General features: G+C 40.1%; 1 protein-coding gene across 3 annotated transcripts in view; it reads left to right on the top strand.

The window, feature by feature from the left end:
- Positions 1-18,362, top strand: part of frmd4bb (FERM domain containing 4Bb) — a 374,294-nt gene that overhangs the window by 327,197 nt on the left and 28,735 nt on the right. For all 3 annotated transcript variants that reach the window (XM_060835692.1, XM_060835693.1, XM_060835691.1), the window contains exon 12: positions 9,303-9,379. In XM_060835692.1, the coding sequence (XP_060691675.1) occupies positions 9,303-9,379 (77 nt within the window). The remainder of the gene's footprint in view (positions 1-9,302; positions 9,380-18,362) is intronic.

Here is an 18,362-nt window from a genome sequence, read left to right as displayed (position 1 = left end):
GAAGTTAATGTGCAATAATTCAGACTATATATGCATTTTCAAATACGCTAACACCTATTTCAAAGCAAAATCTGTACAGTAGAATGAAAACCAATATTGCAATGCCAAAAAAAAGTGAACTTTCTTTATTAAAATCAAATGCTGGCAAATCTCCAGCCTGGCATCATCTGTGGAGAGTGAAATAGTTAATATTTTTTTGGTCGAATAAAAAATTGAGGAAATGTCATTTTTGATTCAAAACAGTAACTGTTTTACCCCCCTCCAAATATACTGTCAACCTGAGTATTAAGCCTTTTCTGTTTGTTTGATTTCCAGTGTCTTCAGTATTTTGCTTGAACCTACTACAGTAAAAATTTTGATAGTAGTAGATTCTTGGGCCACATATAGGGTTAGCAACAGATAGTAAAATATGTTCATTGTAAACCTCATGAGGATTTCCAGCAGCTTCAGCCAATTACCAAATAGGTTAAGCTGCTGTGAGTCTGCCTGTGAGAATATTATTTGTTACGTTTGGTTGTTGCACTGACTAAAGGCAATAACATGCTTCAGTAACAGTCTCTCTCTTTTCCTTGGCCCGCAATGTTTCCCTCCCTCCCTCCCTGTAGGGAAGCACCTGGTCTCCACTCAGTATTTTTCCACAAAGGCACAGATGCAGTCAGTCAGAGATCTTTAATTCCTATTTTCCTTCTAATTATATAGTGTTACTTGAAAGATGAAGTGCTGCTTTTTCCTCCCCTTTTTTATGTACACACACCCACATATAGTGATGTTCCCCATAATAAATGAAAAGATCCTGCTAAAATCTAGTCTAGTTTTTAATTTATTAGAAAGATTGAAACATTTTATGACAGTTCTTGTCACCTGAACAAAACTTCATTCACTTGAAACTAAAATATATAATTTAGTTTCAAATGCAATTTAATATTTGGCAAAACATCTGTGTACTTATTTAAAATTGTACATTAATTGCCAACTAAAGTTTAACTTTATCCTCTTGTTGTCCTCTTTGCTTCACAAATGCCATTATGTGTTCTACCCAGTGATTAAAATTTAGCTTTGTTACATTTCAGTTTAGGAAACTGAAGTTTAGAAACAAATGGTAGCTATATTCCAATAAATTTTTAAACATGTATTAACTTTAAGAATTCATTGTTTTTAGATTAGATTAGATTACTTACAGTGTGGAAACAGGCCCTTCGGCCCAACAAGTCCACACCGACCCGCTGAAGCGCAACCCCCCCCATACCCCTACATTTACCCCTTACCTAACACTACGGGCAATTTAGCATGGCCAATTCACCTGACCCGCACATCTTTGGACTGTGGGAGGAAACCGGAGCACCCGGAGGAAACCCACGCAGACACGGGGAGAACGTGCAAACTCCACACAGTCAGTCGCCTGAGTCGGGAATTGAACCCGGGTCTCAGGCGCTGTGAGACAGCAGTGCTAACCACTGTGCCACCGTCTGCATAGCATAAGTGCTGAGCTCTTATTTAAATTTTTCTTATCCTATTAAAGCATTACAAAAGCCATAATTGGGTAAATTATCTTAAATGTTATGAATATACTATTTCAAAGTATTGTTTGTTATTTACTTCAGCGTGTTTCAACAGCACTTGTAGCAATGATACCAGCCACTGATTTGAAATATAGAAATGATATTTCATGAAAAAACGCTGCTTGTGTGGGTTTTCATGGATTTTTGCTGGGTTTTTTTTCTACACCAAATCAAAGTGGCTTTAATCAACAACTTGTTTCTAATAGCTTTAGAAATAACATAAAGCTTTCAGACACGTCACTGAGTGAAAACCCCATGATGTTTATAAAAGTTTACTTGATCCCCATTAGTGTTACTAGTTCAAACAAATTATTTTCCCAATTCTGGCTCATAGCTTTAAATGAACCCTGCGTATCATTGCATCTCATTGCCATTGTCTCTGGGTCCCTGGCTGACAGTGTTATGAAGAAATTCAAATTATTAGTAGCAAATGATAGATGACAGTGTTATTTTGGGTGAATGCTAATTGGTGAATTAATGTTGGAGGAATTGGTATTGAGGTAAGGGTATGTATAAAAGTTCTGCATGAGATTGAAGTTGACAATGTTGGCTGTTGTGTGAGGTTTAATGTAAAAGTTTCATACAGAAAGTCAAGATACGATGAGTGAACAGTTAGGATGGTGTCAGTAGCTAAATATAGAGTTTTTAAGCATGAACAGAATGAATGATTTCCGTTCAGTCAGTTTTGAGTGACACGAGTTTGGGAGGGTGAGAGAAAATGTGGAAGTGTTAGTAAGACGTGCACAGGGATTTGTATCCTTCAACTTAGGTAATTTTAAATACCCAATTACTACTTTGAAAAGGGCCTCCATCTTCCTCCTACAACAATAATATACTTTGTGCAGTGGAAGGTAGGCAAGAGTGAGATCATTTTTTTAAAAAATCATCTATTTCTTTAAAAGATGATGCCTTCTGTACCACCACTACCTTCGTCCCCCAACCCCTGCCAGCTAAAACTGACTTGCTGCCATTCTGCCACTCTATCTGACCTCCAACCCTACCTCCCTCTTCATCTCGCGCACTGTTGCTCTTTAGGGGTGGCACAGTGGCTCAGTGGTTAGCATTGCTGCCTCACAGCTCCAGGGTCTCCGGTTCAATTCCAGCCTCTGGTGACTGTGTGCAGACTCTACACATTCTCCCAGTTTCTGCGTGTGTTTCCTCCGGGTGCTCCGGTTTCCCCTCACAGTCCAAAGACGTGCAGCTCAGATGGATTGGCCATGCTAAATTGCCCATAGTGTTAGGTGCATTAGTCAGAGGGAAATGGGTCTGGGTGGGTTACTCTTCAGAGGGTCACTGTGGACTTGTTGGGCTGAAGGGCCTGTTTCCACACTGTAGGGAATCTAACCTACTGAGTCCCCAGTAGGTTCATGCTGAAAAAGCCTGAGACTCACCTGGGTCTAGAACCCATTGCTGATCCTCATGAGCTTCCTTGCACTCCCAGCAGTATCCATTGCATAGTACGCTAAAACAGCTGACCAATAAGGTTGACCAGCGACTGACGTGTAGGGCATCCTGCCTCTGAGGGGGAAAAAGTGTGACGATCAACCTACCCGGGCCTTTGTTTCAGCTCCTAATTGTAGAGAATTCCCCACTGAAACAGTCCTGAAGCTACTTGTAACATTTTAATGCCCATACGGCTGAGATTAATTCCAGGGATTGAACTTGGAAGATTCCTGCTACTTAATTCATTGTTCAAATACTTGCCAATTAATTACTGATAGCCACTTGACTTTATCAGTCATACAGTTATGACAACCAGACAAATCAATCATACTTCCAAACTACTGCAGGATTATAATCTGAAAGTGTAGGTTACACCAACATGAGTAAAGACTGAAGTCAAAATATAAGAATGATAACATATGTAGGTCTGGATTTTATGGTCAGCAGCCAATGAATGGCACATTATTCTTACAATTGGTTAGGATTCTGAAACCGCACACCCCCTTCTAAAAGGGGCTCGGGATTTATGTGAACAAACAACAGTATGTCTCTTCAACCGAACAGATTGAAGAATATTTAGAGGGGCACCATATTGGTTCTAGTTTACAGCAGGTTTGAACTTCTGGTTAACAGTAAAATTGGTCCAGCAAGTAAAGTGGTATTATCCGAGAGGGGAAGGAATTTGTATTTTCATTTTTAATTTCAAAAACCCATTACAATCTAAGGGAATGTGCCACACCAGTGTGAATATTTTTTTAAGACAGTCTATTTGATCAGTGATCATTTTCTATCATTGTTCAAAATTAAAAATGAGCTATTGGACAAATGCTAATTCTGTCAGGTAATTAGGGATACGTACTCCAATTGTAGCATTCTCATATTATCTTTCAGTGCTAAATCTTTCCGAATGTGACAGTGAAACAAGGCTTATGGTGAAGCAGAGCAATTCAAACAGCAGTTTTGTGACTTCTGCCCTAAACTGCACAGATGCAAATTGGACACTTTACTCCTTTAATTGACGTAGTCTCGCTCTTGTATCATCATAAAATTGGACCTATAAACTTTAGTGGAATCTGCTAATAGCACCACTGACACCAATACTGTATCTCCACTACATTCAGACTATTTTCTGAAATTTGCTGCACTTCCATGGGTTCCTTTTTATTGAGTTATAAATTGAGAACTGTCAGTGATCACACATTGTTACGTGTCTCTTGGTGAGAGAGTGCTTGTTAGCTGTATAAAGTTCCAGTTCTCTCAGAAGTGATAGAATAGTGAGAGAGTGAAAGGTAGAAAAGGGGAAAATAGGAATTATTTTTCAGTTAGTCTGTACAAGAAAGATGGGTGAAGAAGAATTCAATTCCTGGAAGCTATTGGTCCTGTATTGTGTGGGTGACTGAGTGTTCAGCTGCACAAGAACGGGAGTTTACATGCTTTGCAACCAATATTAGGACTAACAATTTAAAGGCAGACTTTGATTAACAAACACAAGCATTTGCATTGGAAATTGCATTTCTGGCCATATGCTACTATTAGCAGGTACAACCGTCAAGGTACCTGTGACATATAAACTCTGGCAGTCCAGGCCCCCAGGTTGTTCCACCCCCACAGACAAGTTACATGCTGCTGAGTCTTATTTGCACTTATTCTTGTTTAGTGTTTTGTCCTGTCTGAATTTCTTTTTTGGAAAGATTGCCATGTTGGTAGAGGAATTGTTTTTCAGAACTCTGAATAAGATTTTAAAACAAGTAATTGAATCATGCATTTAAATTTCTGTGTGGCTGTCAAGCCTTCATGAAATGCAGCCTTTGAAGAAAATCTTGAAGAATCCTTCTTTAAACTGTGATTTTCAGCACTATTATTTAGACATGGAAATCCATCTTAATTTCAATAAGTAGTTGTCTGCCAGATAAAATACTATTGCAGTACAACAGCTATAAAGAGATGGCTTGCATTTGTGTATTACTGTTCACAACCTTGATGTCTCTGAAAATTTTGTTTGTCACAGTTAAAATGGCACTTTATGCACAGCAGTGTTTCCTTAGATGATGGTGAATTAAATGATTTGATGATCTGTTTTAATGGGACGTAACGAGATAGGATGCCAGGGGAGCATGACTGTTCCTTTTGCTCATAGTGTCAGAGAGCTTTTACAGGAAGGTGATATTTTTGGTCTGTTGTAACATTTCCTCTCTCAGTACTGCCTAGATTGGTTGCTAAAATGTCTGGAATAGTGATTGTATTTATCACCCTTTCACTTCAGAAATCGTGCTCGCCACAAAGTTGAGGCTGACTCCTAATACTACATTGATCATTCCGCAATGTACAAACTAACCTTTTCAGTGTTTATGGATCATTCCTTCAGCATTGAGCTTTTCTGATCAATATTAATTTGCTGTTGCTAATGCAGTGGTATACTGACTAAAGCAAAAATACCTGAAATTCCATTAACTCTGAGCTGTGACAATGTCAGCACCTTTTAAAGGTTAACATCTTTTGCAATGGTTAGTGTTATTAAATGAGAACATATTCTCTTCTGGAATTCTTTAATTAGAAAAGCTTCTATTTCGTGGTTTTGGTTTCACAACTACCTTTTAAAATCCAGATTTATACTTGTTCTTCAGGTCTTTTATCTTTATCTGGGGAGCAGTAATGACTAAGATCTGTGATAATGACTGTGCTTGAGGGTGGTTATCTCAAGCTTGACTCATTGGTTTTGAGATTGAGTGCTCAGAATTTTTTCTGTATCTGTGGGTGCATGACATAAGTCTATGGAAACTAGCAAAAATAGAACTGTCTCTTAACTTTCACGACGTTTTGTATGTCTTCCCAGTTATTTTGTTTAAAGAAAGTTGATGAAACCACTAAATTATTGTGTCTTATGTGTGAAAAATATTGTTGATGCTGTAATCGTGTACTTCTCGCTTTGGTTTTAGCAATTCAGCCATCAAGTTATTGAATGTTAAAATGGCAGCATTCACTTTTTAAGTTTTGGTATTTCAGGAATGTAAATGAAATGCACAGCACAATATTCAATTATCATAAAGGTATTATGTTTAAACCAATCTGCCTCAAGTTTTTTTTAAAAAAACATTTAATAGAAATTGAAACTGACTAACAAAATCAAAATAAGCTTCTTTGCTAAACAAAAGTAACCATGAAAATATTGGCCACTGTTTGTTAAATTAATAATTTTACTTGCATTTAAAATTGGGACAAAATGACTTGCATTCTTTAGAAAATCTGGAAATTTCCACATGTTTAACATGAGTCTGAATTCTGTAAACAATGCACTCATATAAAGCATTGCTTACTGATAATTATAGAAGGCTTGAATCTGTCAGCACAAGACGTAGAGATCCAAAAAGGAAGACCTTGTATTTATTTATTTTTTTTTCCTCAACCGCACCATGGCTCCAACTACTTCGTAGTCAGTTAGATATTTTAAAGTGTCCTACTGAAGGAAAACATGGCACTTAATATACACGTAGCAAGGTCCCGCAAATAACAGGGAGTTAGATGACAAGATAATCGATTTGTGATAGTGGTTGAGGACACTGGGTAAGCTCCCCACTCCTCTGTTTAAGATTGAGTTTATTCATTCACTGGGGGAGAATGAGCCTCCATTGAGCTTCTCAGTTTTCCAACAATACTGCACTTCCTTGGTACCTTAGTGGAAGTTTCAGGCTAGAATATATGATGAAGCCTTGAAGCCATGAATTTCTGATTCGGGCAATCACCCTGCCCCTGAACCAAGGTATTATGAAATCGCATGACTATCTAATGAGCTATTTTGAACAGGTTTCTGACAGCCGAACAGCTGCAAAAGCCTCACCCCTCTATCTGCTGACTTTACCATTCATTATGGTATACAGAATTGAGTTCTACACCTGTTCCTGGAGGTTCAATATCACTCTGCCTGAATATTGACTTTTTTTTTGCTGATGTTACTGCATTTTGAGTCTAGAAAAGTTCTAGATTTGGCCGCATGCAGTCTTTTTGGAGTTTGTCCACCTTGGCTGTGTCAATTTATACCGGAACTTACCGAGGCTAGGCTCGATAAGCTGACTTCTTTTGGTGAAGTGAACTTAGTCAGGATCAACTTTGGAAATGGACTGCATTCCAGCAAGACTCTGGGATACCATTTTTCCAGCCCAGTTAATGGGTAACCAATTGAAAGTGACAGCCCAATGCTCAACAGCTTCAGATACCACTAGCTCCAACCAATGCAGAGTCCACGTCACAAAGAAGTGGACAGATTATGACCAAAATGGACCTCCAACCATGCGCATTTCATTGGGGTAGCATGGGCAGGAAGGCACATCTTGGGTAGAGGTTTTTGGAACCTCACTGGTCCATTAGTGGTTAGGGTAGGGAACCTCATATGGCGCACCCATTTAAGAGCAACCCAGCTGATCCCTTGAAGCACAGTGGTGCCCTTCCTATTGTGTGTGGAAGTGGTCATAAGTGGTTCATTTTGGCTAGTTGGGTATCCACGATGCTCCGTTTCTAACTGCTGGCCCATCGCCTCTCCTAAAAGCAAGATACTTTTGGATGCTGGAAATCTGAAACAGACGCAGTGCTGGAGAAACTCTGCAAGGCTGGCAGCAAATCTGTATCAGGGAATCAGAATTAACCTTTCGAGTCCATGAAGAAGCCGTGCTAGACTTCAAATGTTAAATTGGTTTAAATACTGCCAGACATGATGAGTTTCTCCAGTGTTGTGTGTTTGTCCCACCTTCCATGTTATCTCCAGTGGGCTAAAGACTGGGAGTGTTCAGTCTGATGTGTGATAGCCACTTGCAGGTTGAGAATATTTTTCCATACTTGAAAACACTACCAGAGAGCTCTTTGACCAAAATACCTATCTGTAGAAAATTGAACTCGTCTGTTCAAGTGACAGAAACCTGTTGTTTGAATTTGTGATTTTAAAAAAACTTTCAAATGAATCTTTGGTTCTAATCAGAAAGGTAAGAATATGAAAGCTGTCTTGTTTGGTAAGCCATGTTCCAGCAATTCTGACTCCCATTATTAATGAAACTAGTTTCCCCTTTAACAGAGAGACAGTAGGCATATTGACATAGCTGCAAAGTTGCTGAAGAAAGTAATAATTAAACTATGTCCTACTGAACAACCTGGAGAACTGGTTTGGCCAGGTTGCTTGCAGACAGCTGACTTGAAATGACACCTCCTGAAAGTGCCCCAAGTAAGAATTTTTTGAATGCAAACATTCAGCAAGGGAAGGAATTCCAATGTGAGCGGAGTGTTCTGTTAATCTTTAGCTGTGTCCATTATGTTCTCTCAGTGCTGTAACAGACATTGTCTCTCATAGCCTCAGACTGTGCCTTTCAGAAGGGCCTGCAGAAAAGTGTGTAATCTCTGGAGAATTCCTTTCCCCGTTGACTTCATGCGAAATAATTGGAAGGGGGTGGATTCTGGGAGGTAACTCATTTAAAAAAATGACTATGTTGACATGAATTGCTGGTGGGAGGAGTTAATGTACGAAAGCTTGAAACTGTGGGAAGCTGGAACCAGGCGAAGGAGACAGTACGAGGAAGGTTTCTATGGTTTTAACCCAGGCAGCAAGTGGTTCCTAGGAGCCTTATGAAAAGAAAACATGCACATGAAAGTGTATATTACATTTCACCTTTTGTAACTGGTGAGTTGATTTGTAAGTGCAACTAAGCTTTTATTAATGGCTGTGGTGCCACAGACCTTTTGTGTAGTCACTGGTGTATCTTCAATGTTATTGCCAATAGTTCCTATAAGGAAATGATAGGGAGCTGCTGCATCAAGAGGAGAAGAAAAAATTTAAAATCTGACCTGTAGCTTTGTTTTATATTATTGAGGTGCCAGGTAGGAAGTTTTATATCTGTTCAAAAGAAAGTTCTGCTCAATACTTCTAAAGTTTTACGAAATGCTTTGTTTTTTAAAAAAAAAGCCACATTGGATTTTGTAAAACTTAGTCACTTCATAAAGCAACTGAATTCAATGAACAAAATACATTTAAATGGTAACTATATCAACAAAAGAATGAGTTGGCAAAGTGTGTTGACAATGAAATGCATTAAAAGGGAAGGTGGCAGTAACTGGGAACAGGAAGTTATGGTAAATGCTGTACCTTTTTACAGTAACAGTGTATTGAATGGAGAGCTGTAATAATGATCAGTTCTGTTTTGGGACTGTAGTTTTCATTTTGAATGCTGCACCCTTTTTCACACTAACCATGCAGAATTCCTTTTATTCACTAGATTGCAGTAGCTTTCCACCTCATGTCTACTCAATTTATTCTATTTGCAGATATTCCAGTGGAAACAGCTTGAAAATTTATACTTCCGAGAAAAGAAGTTTGCAGTGGAAGTTCACGATCCTCGTAGGTAAGATGTTTCCTTTGCTATCGTAACCCCTTTTTAGTAAAAAAAATTATTAATGTAGGCTTTGTTACGAGTATGTTTATCGAAGCTGACCTGCTATGTTCAAGCTGTGAATTTTTAAAAATGAATCTTGAAGTTACTGACTAAGGCAGTAGGTGTAAAATGTGCATGTATTTCTGTGCTGAATTTTTTTGTTCCGTTTTCTAGCTAGTTTATAAACTAATTGTTGCATACTTTTCATTGCCTTTGTTTCTTCAGTCGTCTTATCTTCCTCGCTGACAAACAACTACAAGACATTAAAATTTAATGTATGTGGAACTCATTGTCACAGGGGGCTGCGGAGGCCAGGTCATTGAGTGTATTTAAGACCGAGATAGGTTTCTGATTAGTAAGGACATAAGGGTTACAGAATGGAAGAGGAGAGCAGGGTTGTGAAACATATCAGCCATGATCGAATGACTGAGCAGATACTCTGGCCAAGTGACCTAATTCTGCTCCTATATGTTGTGGTATTTTGATGTTTATCTTTCAATTCCTCCTATCATTATGCTCTACACTTTTTTTTTCTCTCTCTCTAGTTTCCTCCAATTATACTTGAACTCCACCCATTAATTTTCTATCCTTCTAACCCAGATCTTTTTTGTGTGTATTTTTCTATCGCTGCTGAGTGTCCCTACCTCCTGAAAAAAGATATATCTGGGTTCAAGTCCCACCTACTCTAGGCGTGTGTACTAACAGGTTGATTTTTTTTTTAAAAATGCATAAATACATCGGTCTTTTCTATTGGCTTCCAAGCCTTCAGTAACATCTTCCTATCCTATGGTGTTCGTCACTCAACCTTTCCACCTTTTGGGGAAAAAAAATTTCTCATTGAACTTTAATGCCAAGCTTTTGAAAGGTTCTTTAGATTAAGGACACTATATAGATCACATGGTAAATATTACTTCTGTGTGAAAATTGATATTTAACTGATTGTGACCATAGCGCACTCAATCTGAAACCTCTTCCCCTTTTGAGTTCATCCAAAACACTGTCTATTTTGTCTGCATTAAGTTTCATTTTCCCCTCTCTCATGCCTTCATTACCCTCCAACTGCATGAACTTAGAGTTCTCATTGAGATGTTTACATTTCATTGCAGCCCTGTCCTCGGTTTTAACCTCTTCCAAATTTTTGCAGTCCTCTGATCTACTCCTTGACAATCCAGCCATCCTCCACATCCATTCCCTGCGCTTTTATCTCCAGTTGTCTATGCCCCATTAACATTTAGCTCCTTAGATCCTCTCATTACCCCTTAAAATCCATTTCCATTATCACATTATTTAATAGCTTTGAAATGATTCTGTTTTTGTCTCAAGTTTATTTGGATTTTTCATATTAAAAGCACTATATAAATGATGATTGTATAAACAGTGATATTCTGCAATTGGATTAAAAACAAAATGAAACGCATATTGATCCATTGCGAATGTGTATTATGTTCTATGTCTAGAGATAATTCTGGGGGGACTTGCCTATCATTCTACTGAGAAATTCTCTGCAAATTTGGAAGAAAATGTCCAATAGGATTAATTTTCACTTTTTCTTATAAAGCATATACTGTCTTTGGAAATGCTTGCTTATTGTAGTACCAAACCATATGTAGGAGTTATGATCATTACTTTATCTATATTTTCATAGTTTATTGCATGCAACCATCCAGGCTTTACTACTAACTTTACGTTTTTTTTTCCCAAATGCTGCTTAAACAGCTGCAGTCTGTTTTCTACATTCCATTTCTATTGCCAGATTTATTTCTGGGGAAAGGAGCATAACAAATGCTTCCATTTACTGGCTTCTGGCCAGCTCCAGGCTAACTCCTGAAGAAACTAATAAATCTTAGCTGAATAAATCACACTTTACTATTATGAGTGGGGATGGGGGACAACAGCAAATTAGAGGTATTTTAACTACTTGTATTCTGTGTTTTTTGTACTCCTCTTGTCTGTTAAGTATTTCGCAAAGGTTATTGGTTACTGTTAACATGGTTGAATATTGACAATTTCTGTTTTGATGGTGGCTGCCACAAGGTCAGTTGGAATGCTGAGTGAAAGGAGAGGAGTCCTACTGATAGCCTTCTGCCTAACAATTCTTCTGGTGTTATTGCCCATAACTCATGAAGGCTGTGTCCATTGTTCAATATCAGTCCCTGCTACAGAATTGCAAGAAGGAATCTAGTAAAATGCATCACATTCTGTATATATCCTTTCTTGTATTTGTGAATATACTGAAGAGTCACTATAGGGTTTTAAGGGTTATATTATATGATTGCAAGACCAGATATAATTTTAATCCATATATTTAATACTGAAAAATATACACACTGGAGGTTTTCCTTTCTTAATGTTTTATTTTACAACAACTGTTTGGAAAGGGAGCACAGGTGGTGCATTTTCCTGAAATCCATGTCTTAAAATTTCATGGGGCTTGATTTCTTGGGCCAACATTAGCCTCTTGCCTAACTCATAAAAGCACATTTCATGTCATTTGGAATAACATTGACAGCAGCTAGGGCGAAGCCTGTGCTCAAAGCCGTGTGGTCTTTTCAGTTGAAGGTGAAAGTGTGAATAGCATAAAATGAATCGAATTGGGTCACCAAACTAAAAGTTATTGCATTTCAGTTCTCTATCCAAGTGAGAAAATTGTGAAGTTAATACCAACACTTCACTTTGTAAATATTTCTGTGAAGACCATGGTCTCCACCTGTCACTTTCTAAATTGTCACCACTGCTTGTCCAATTATCCAAAGAAGCAAAGACTCGAATTTATTAAGGACCTTTCTTAATCTCAATGTTCCGAGGAACATTTCAAAGAGAACTTCACTGAGTGATGTGTCGTCACTGTTTGAATGTTGCAAGTGCAGCAACCAATTTGCATGAAGTCTTTTGCATCCAATTTAAACTGGAGATTACTTCCTCTATAAAATCTCATCCAAGAGCCCTCCATTAGTACAGCCCTTCCTTAGTACTGCAATGGATGGTCAGTCTTGATTTTTTTTTATGCACTCATGTTTGAATATTTTGTTGCACCAAGAATCTTGTCACTTGGAGGCAAGAATGCGACAAACTGAGCCACTAGAACAAAAAAAATCACCCAATTAAATATTGGGAAGACCAAAGCCTTTCCTTCAGTTCCTACCAAAAACTCCTTAGTCACTGACTCCAACCATCTCCTCAGCAAATGTCTGAGCTTAACTGTGTAGGTGAAGGAACTCCCCATTGATAGGATATACTGGAATGAATCATGCCAGCGCCAGCTTGCAACCTCAGTCATGCACCTGGTCTTTATTTTTCGAATTACTTTTCCCTAAGAATTCATGCTGAAGAATCTGTACCTTGCACCTCTATACCTAAAATGGCAACATATGTGGAGATTTTTAAACTTGTCACTCTGCTCATTTTGAGTATGTAACAATAAAGCTAATTCTAACTAGACTGTTCGCAACTTTTGTTGTGTTTCTGTCTAAGATGAACTTTGAACCCAGAGATCAAAATAACTTACTTCTGAGCACTCTTGAACTTAAGGGTGAGTTTTCAATTCTGTGGGCTACTTTTTAAATTTTCGACGAACATTTTCATTCAGTCACATTGGGATGAATTTTCCCACATGAAGGATAAATGTCATTTTTGTCAAGTTTTTTTGAGAAGGATTTCTCACTATAAGGCTTGGACAGGTTTCTTGCAAGATTATACCAAACTCGCTTCATGAACTGTTAGCTATGCCCCACTTGTCAGTGGCTAGCCTGATTTATTCCTGTTGACATAGGCGAGAGTACTTTCCCTGATGGGATATACCAGAATCTCTCCTGGCAGCACCATTTCGGAACCAGGGTCATACATTTGTTCAAGCATTGGCAGTCCAGAGCTGAACTCCAAAAGTCATGGAGATGTACAGCAAGGAAAAAGACCCTTTGGTGCAACAGAACCATGTTGACGAGATCTCCGAACCTAATCAAGTCCGATTTTTGCCAGCGCTTGGCCCATACACGTACCAGCCTTTGCATGAAAAAGTTGCCCCTTAAATCACTTTTTTTTTTAAATCTTTCCACTCTCACCCTTAACCTATGCCATCAGGTTTTTGACTCCCCACCCCAGGGAAAAAGCCTTGTCTATTTACCCTGTCAGTGCCCTCGTGATTTTATAAACCTCCATAAGGTCACCCCTCAGCTTCTGATGCTCCAGGGATGACAGACCCTCCATGTCACTCAAGTCCTCCAATCCTGGCAAAAGCTTTGCTTTGAACATATGGCATAGCACACACAAACCAATGCCTCTAGCAATACAACTGGCACAGCTGAGATTTCCTTTCACATCGAACCTTGCATTCAAGTTGCTGTTTAAGCACTTGGCCACACATTCGCCTGTTGTTAGCTACATCCCATCTTCCATCCAGTCACTGTTGCGCATAGTCATTCCAGCTTCTTAACATTATTTAATGTGGAACCATCCCATAACAAAAAGCCTTTAGTCATCTTAAAAACTTTTACATTTATATTTATAAACACCAAATTAAACAAAAGTTGTATTTGTCTTACTGCGTGCATGTTAAGAACCGGGAGTTTTTACAGCCCATGAATGATCACTGCACTCAACTGTCATCGACTGCAGCAGTGTCAATTAAATCCTGTCTGACATGGAGCATAGCAGTGTCTGGCACTACAACATGTACAACATAAAGTTCCCCTGCTCACAAGACTGCTCTCGCTCTTCTAGTTTGTCAGCATACATTACATCCACTCGCTGCCTGCTCCACTTGTGCAGAGCACAGTAAATTAGAAATATGCGGTGCACTCAGTCAGTCTGGGGAGTATTACAAGGCCTGTGCAGACTGGTCCAAGCAGTGGTATCTCCTCTTCAAGCCTATGTCTGCTCCATCATGACTCTGGTTGAAGAATGGACTGCATTGTATCTCCACTCTGCTTCAGTCAGGGAACTGTGTTATAGAGTCATCAGCCATGGTTGCAATAGGCAGCCTTTGTCTCCAGTAATCCTCTTTTTAAGCCCCTGCCAACACTGCAGGAATGTGCAAGTTCTCAATAGACATCATGGCAGCTCCCAGGATACCATGGGCAACTTTCAAAGAAATAATACCAGTGATTTTTGGTGACTTGCACTTTTCTATTGATAACCTCTCCTACCTTATGAAATGGTTTTCTCAGCACAGTGTGTACAAACTATGGTGCATTACGAAAGCCTATTTCCCAGCCTTAACTTATTTGTGGGTGGACAATTAGAGACTCTACACAAGTCCCCAGGGGAGTCCTTCGAAGCAGCAGTAATGTAAAGGTTCAATGCAGTTAGCAGAGGTTGTAGCTCCAGCTCCAGCAGTTCACAAAGTTCAATGACAGTGTCCCAGGCCATCCTCAGTCTGCACCCATTGCGCCTTACTCATCCAGAGGAAACATCATCTAGCAGGAAAACTGTGCACATCCTGGGAATTATGAGGGAAACTTTGCTGCAACCTCTTCATGTGGAGGTTGTTCAGGTTTGTTGGAAGTTGCTACTGGCCCTGGGTTTGCTGGTGCATCTGCTCCTCCCATGTTTCTCTGCCCCTTCATAGAGCTTAGAGTCATAAAGGTGTACAGCAGGGAAACAAGCCCTTCAATCCAACTAATCCATGCCGACAAGATATCCTAACCTACTCAGAATCCCTACAGTATGTAGAAAGAGGCCATTTGGCCCAACAAATCCACATCAACCCTCTGAAGAGTAACCTACCCATTTCCCCTACCCGATATTTACCCTGGCTAATGCATCTAATACTATAGGCAATTTAGCATGGCCGATTTACCTGATCTGCATGTTTTTTTTGGACTGTGGGAGGAAATCGGAGCAAAGTCCACACATGGTGGCCTAAGGCGGGAATTGAACCTGGATCCCTGGTGCTGAGGTAGCAATGCTAACCACTGAGCCACTCTGCCACCCTAGTACCATTTAGTACCATTTGGCAGCATTTTGCTCATATCCCTGTAAACCCTTCCTATTATACCCATCCAGATACCTTTTTTAAATGTTGTAATTGCACCAGCCTCAACCACTTCCTCTAGCAGCTCATTCTGTACACAAACCACCCTCTGTGTGAAAACATTGCCCCTTGGGTCCCTCTTTAAATCTTTCCCCTGTCACCCTAAACCTATGCCCTCTTGCACTCCTCCACCCCAGAGGAAAGACCATGTCTATTTACCCTATCCATGTCCATAAATTTCTGTAATGTCACCCCTCGGCCTCCGGTCCAGGGAAAATAGCCCTAGCCTATTCAGCTTCTCTCTGGAGCTCAAACTCTCCAACCCTGGTAACATCCTCATAAATCTTTTCTGAACCCTTTCAAGTTTCACAATATCCTTCCGATTGGAGGAAGACCAGAATTGCATACAATATTCCAAAAGTGACCTAGCAAGTGTCCTGTACAGCCACAACCTGACCTCCTAACTCCTATACTCAATGCTCTTACCAGTGAAGGAAAGCATACCAAATGCCGCCTTCACTATCCTGTCTACCTGCGACTCCACTTTCAAGGAGCTATGAGTCTGCACACCAAGGTCTCTTCGTTCAGCAACACTCCCCAGGACCTTTAGACACTTAAATGGTAAGTCCTGCCCTGATTTGCCTATCCAAAATACAGCACCTCACATTTATCTAAACTAAACTCCATCTGTCACTCCTCAGCCCATTGGCCCGTCTCACCAAGATCCCATTGTACACTTTGCTATCCACCACGCTTCCAATTTTTGTCATCTGCAGACTTACTAACCAAACCTCCTATGTTCACATCCAGATCATTTCAGCAGCTATAACCCTTGCTGTGGCTGGATGCATTGGTCATTTATTCAATGAACCTTTGTAGGGAACAGAATAAATAGAACTGATCTGTGGTAGTGAGCAAATGTATCACTTACAAATGACAGCTTAACGTAGTGTGTCATAAAGTGGAACATGGTATTACTCTTCTTTGATCTTTAGTATTGGTACTCATTCTGATGACTGCATCATCAGTTACGTGGCAAAGAGATTGTAGGTGCTGCATGAGTACTGAACCCTTCTCCTCTCAGTCCATGTCACCCACAAAAGGCATTACTACAGATGAGAGTCCTGTGTTACATTACTGTTCAGTTGCGAGGGAATCCATTCCGTGTCATAGAATCCCTACTGTATGAGAACAGGCCATTTGGCCCAACAAGTCCACACCGACCCTCTGAAGAATAACCTATCCAAACTCATTCCCCAACCCTATATTTCCCTATCTAAACTAAACTCCATCTGTCACTCCTGTTTCCCCTGACTAATGCACCTAACCTACACATCACTGAACAATCTGGGCAATTTAGCATGGTGAATTCACCTAGTCTGCACATCTTTGGATTGTGGGAGGGAACTGAAGCACCTGGAGGAAACCCACACAGACACCGGGAGCATATGCAAACTCCACACAGATAGTCACCCTAGGGTGGATCAAATGTGGGTCCCCGACGCTGTGAGGCAGCAATGCTAACCACTGAGCCACTGTGCTATCTCACCTGCAATCTTCTGACCTTGTGCAGCCTGTGAGGCCTTGCATTAGTTACATGCTTAGTGGCCCACAGCTGCTGCTTTTAAGGTTGCCAGTGATTACTTCAGCTTTGGACATGTCAGTTGTCAATCTGCAAGAACCAGTGACATGGTAAAGATTGCTTGTGACTAGTGTTTGACCCCCATACACTTGCCCAGTGAAGATACTTGACGTGCACTATGATATGGTCGCAGATGGTTTTAACCTGCACTTTGCAAGTGCCCCCTAAAAGGCCTCCCAGTGCTTGAAATGGAGCTTGCATTTTTGGAGAGCAGACATCGATTCCTGTCACACCCATTTTTCATTCTTGGCAATCCAGGTCATACTGCACACAGAGTACCAGGTTCAGTCTGGTCTCTAAACTGCCATCTTGAAGTGGCAAACCATATTACAAGTGAATCAGGGATGTGCCACAATGACAAGGAGAGGCTTATACATGTTAGATTCCAGCATTCACAGATGTGGAGTACTTGTGGCTACTGCTCATGTAGTGTGTCATGAGACACGGTGCCAACTGTTAAGTTGGAGGTCCAAAGGAGCAAGCAGTGAGTTGGAATTACCATATTCAGGTCAGGAATTCTCAGTGTCCAGTTCCTACCTGTTGTAATATAGAATGGAAGAGTATGTTTTAAATAAACTGAGATTCAGTAATATTGAGGATGGTAATGAGTGATAATTGGCAGTCGTCAGCCCACCGCTACTCGCTAGTGAGAATTTCATCTTGAGGTCCAGGATTTGGCTGGAAAACCCTACTTTGTTAGTCTTGACATCAAGAAAGGTTTCTTTCAATGCCGCTTGCAATTCTCCCAAACTTCTCTCCGTAGCCCACATCATTCATGGCCTCGGAGGATTCTATCCAACATCCTCTGTGTTTGATGTCTGGGTACTTGGACTCTCAGAAGTAGAATTAGAATCATTCTTCAATGTCCTTGATAATAACCAGCCTTCCATTTAAACTGAAAGCCCCAGCACACAAGGCAGTTTAAATGCCTGAGATGTCACAATATTTAAATTAGCACAAACCAACCAGCTATAGGTTGGCAGCAAAGTTGTTCTTTTCATAACCTTTCACTAAAAAACACTAACTCGGGATGAATTCATTGTGAGTGATTTCAAGTTTTCTTGTCTCCCATTTAGCTAAATATGCTAGTGTTGACAGGCTAGCTTGACCAGCTATCTACCTCTCCGTTTCACAGCCACTTAATTCCCCACCCCTGTCTCCTTTTTGCGGTCACTTTTCTCTATCATTTTCCCTGGAATCACCTGCAGACCTAGTGCCTCAACTGACAACTTGCTTTCTTTCCCAATGAAGGCTGTTGTCCCTCCTTCACTTATGGGTGAGTCCACAGGCAGCACTCGTGTGGGCACAGCAGCTTAATTGAAAACTCCCCAGTCCACGTACCG

The sequence above is a fragment of the Hemiscyllium ocellatum genome, chromosome 14 (genome assembly GCF_020745735.1).
Source record: "Hemiscyllium ocellatum isolate sHemOce1 chromosome 14, sHemOce1.pat.X.cur, whole genome shotgun sequence".
NCBI lineage: Eukaryota > Metazoa > Chordata > Chondrichthyes > Orectolobiformes > Hemiscylliidae > Hemiscyllium > Hemiscyllium ocellatum.
Note: the sequence above shows the minus strand (reverse complement) of the source record. Positions and strands in the feature narration are given on the sequence as shown.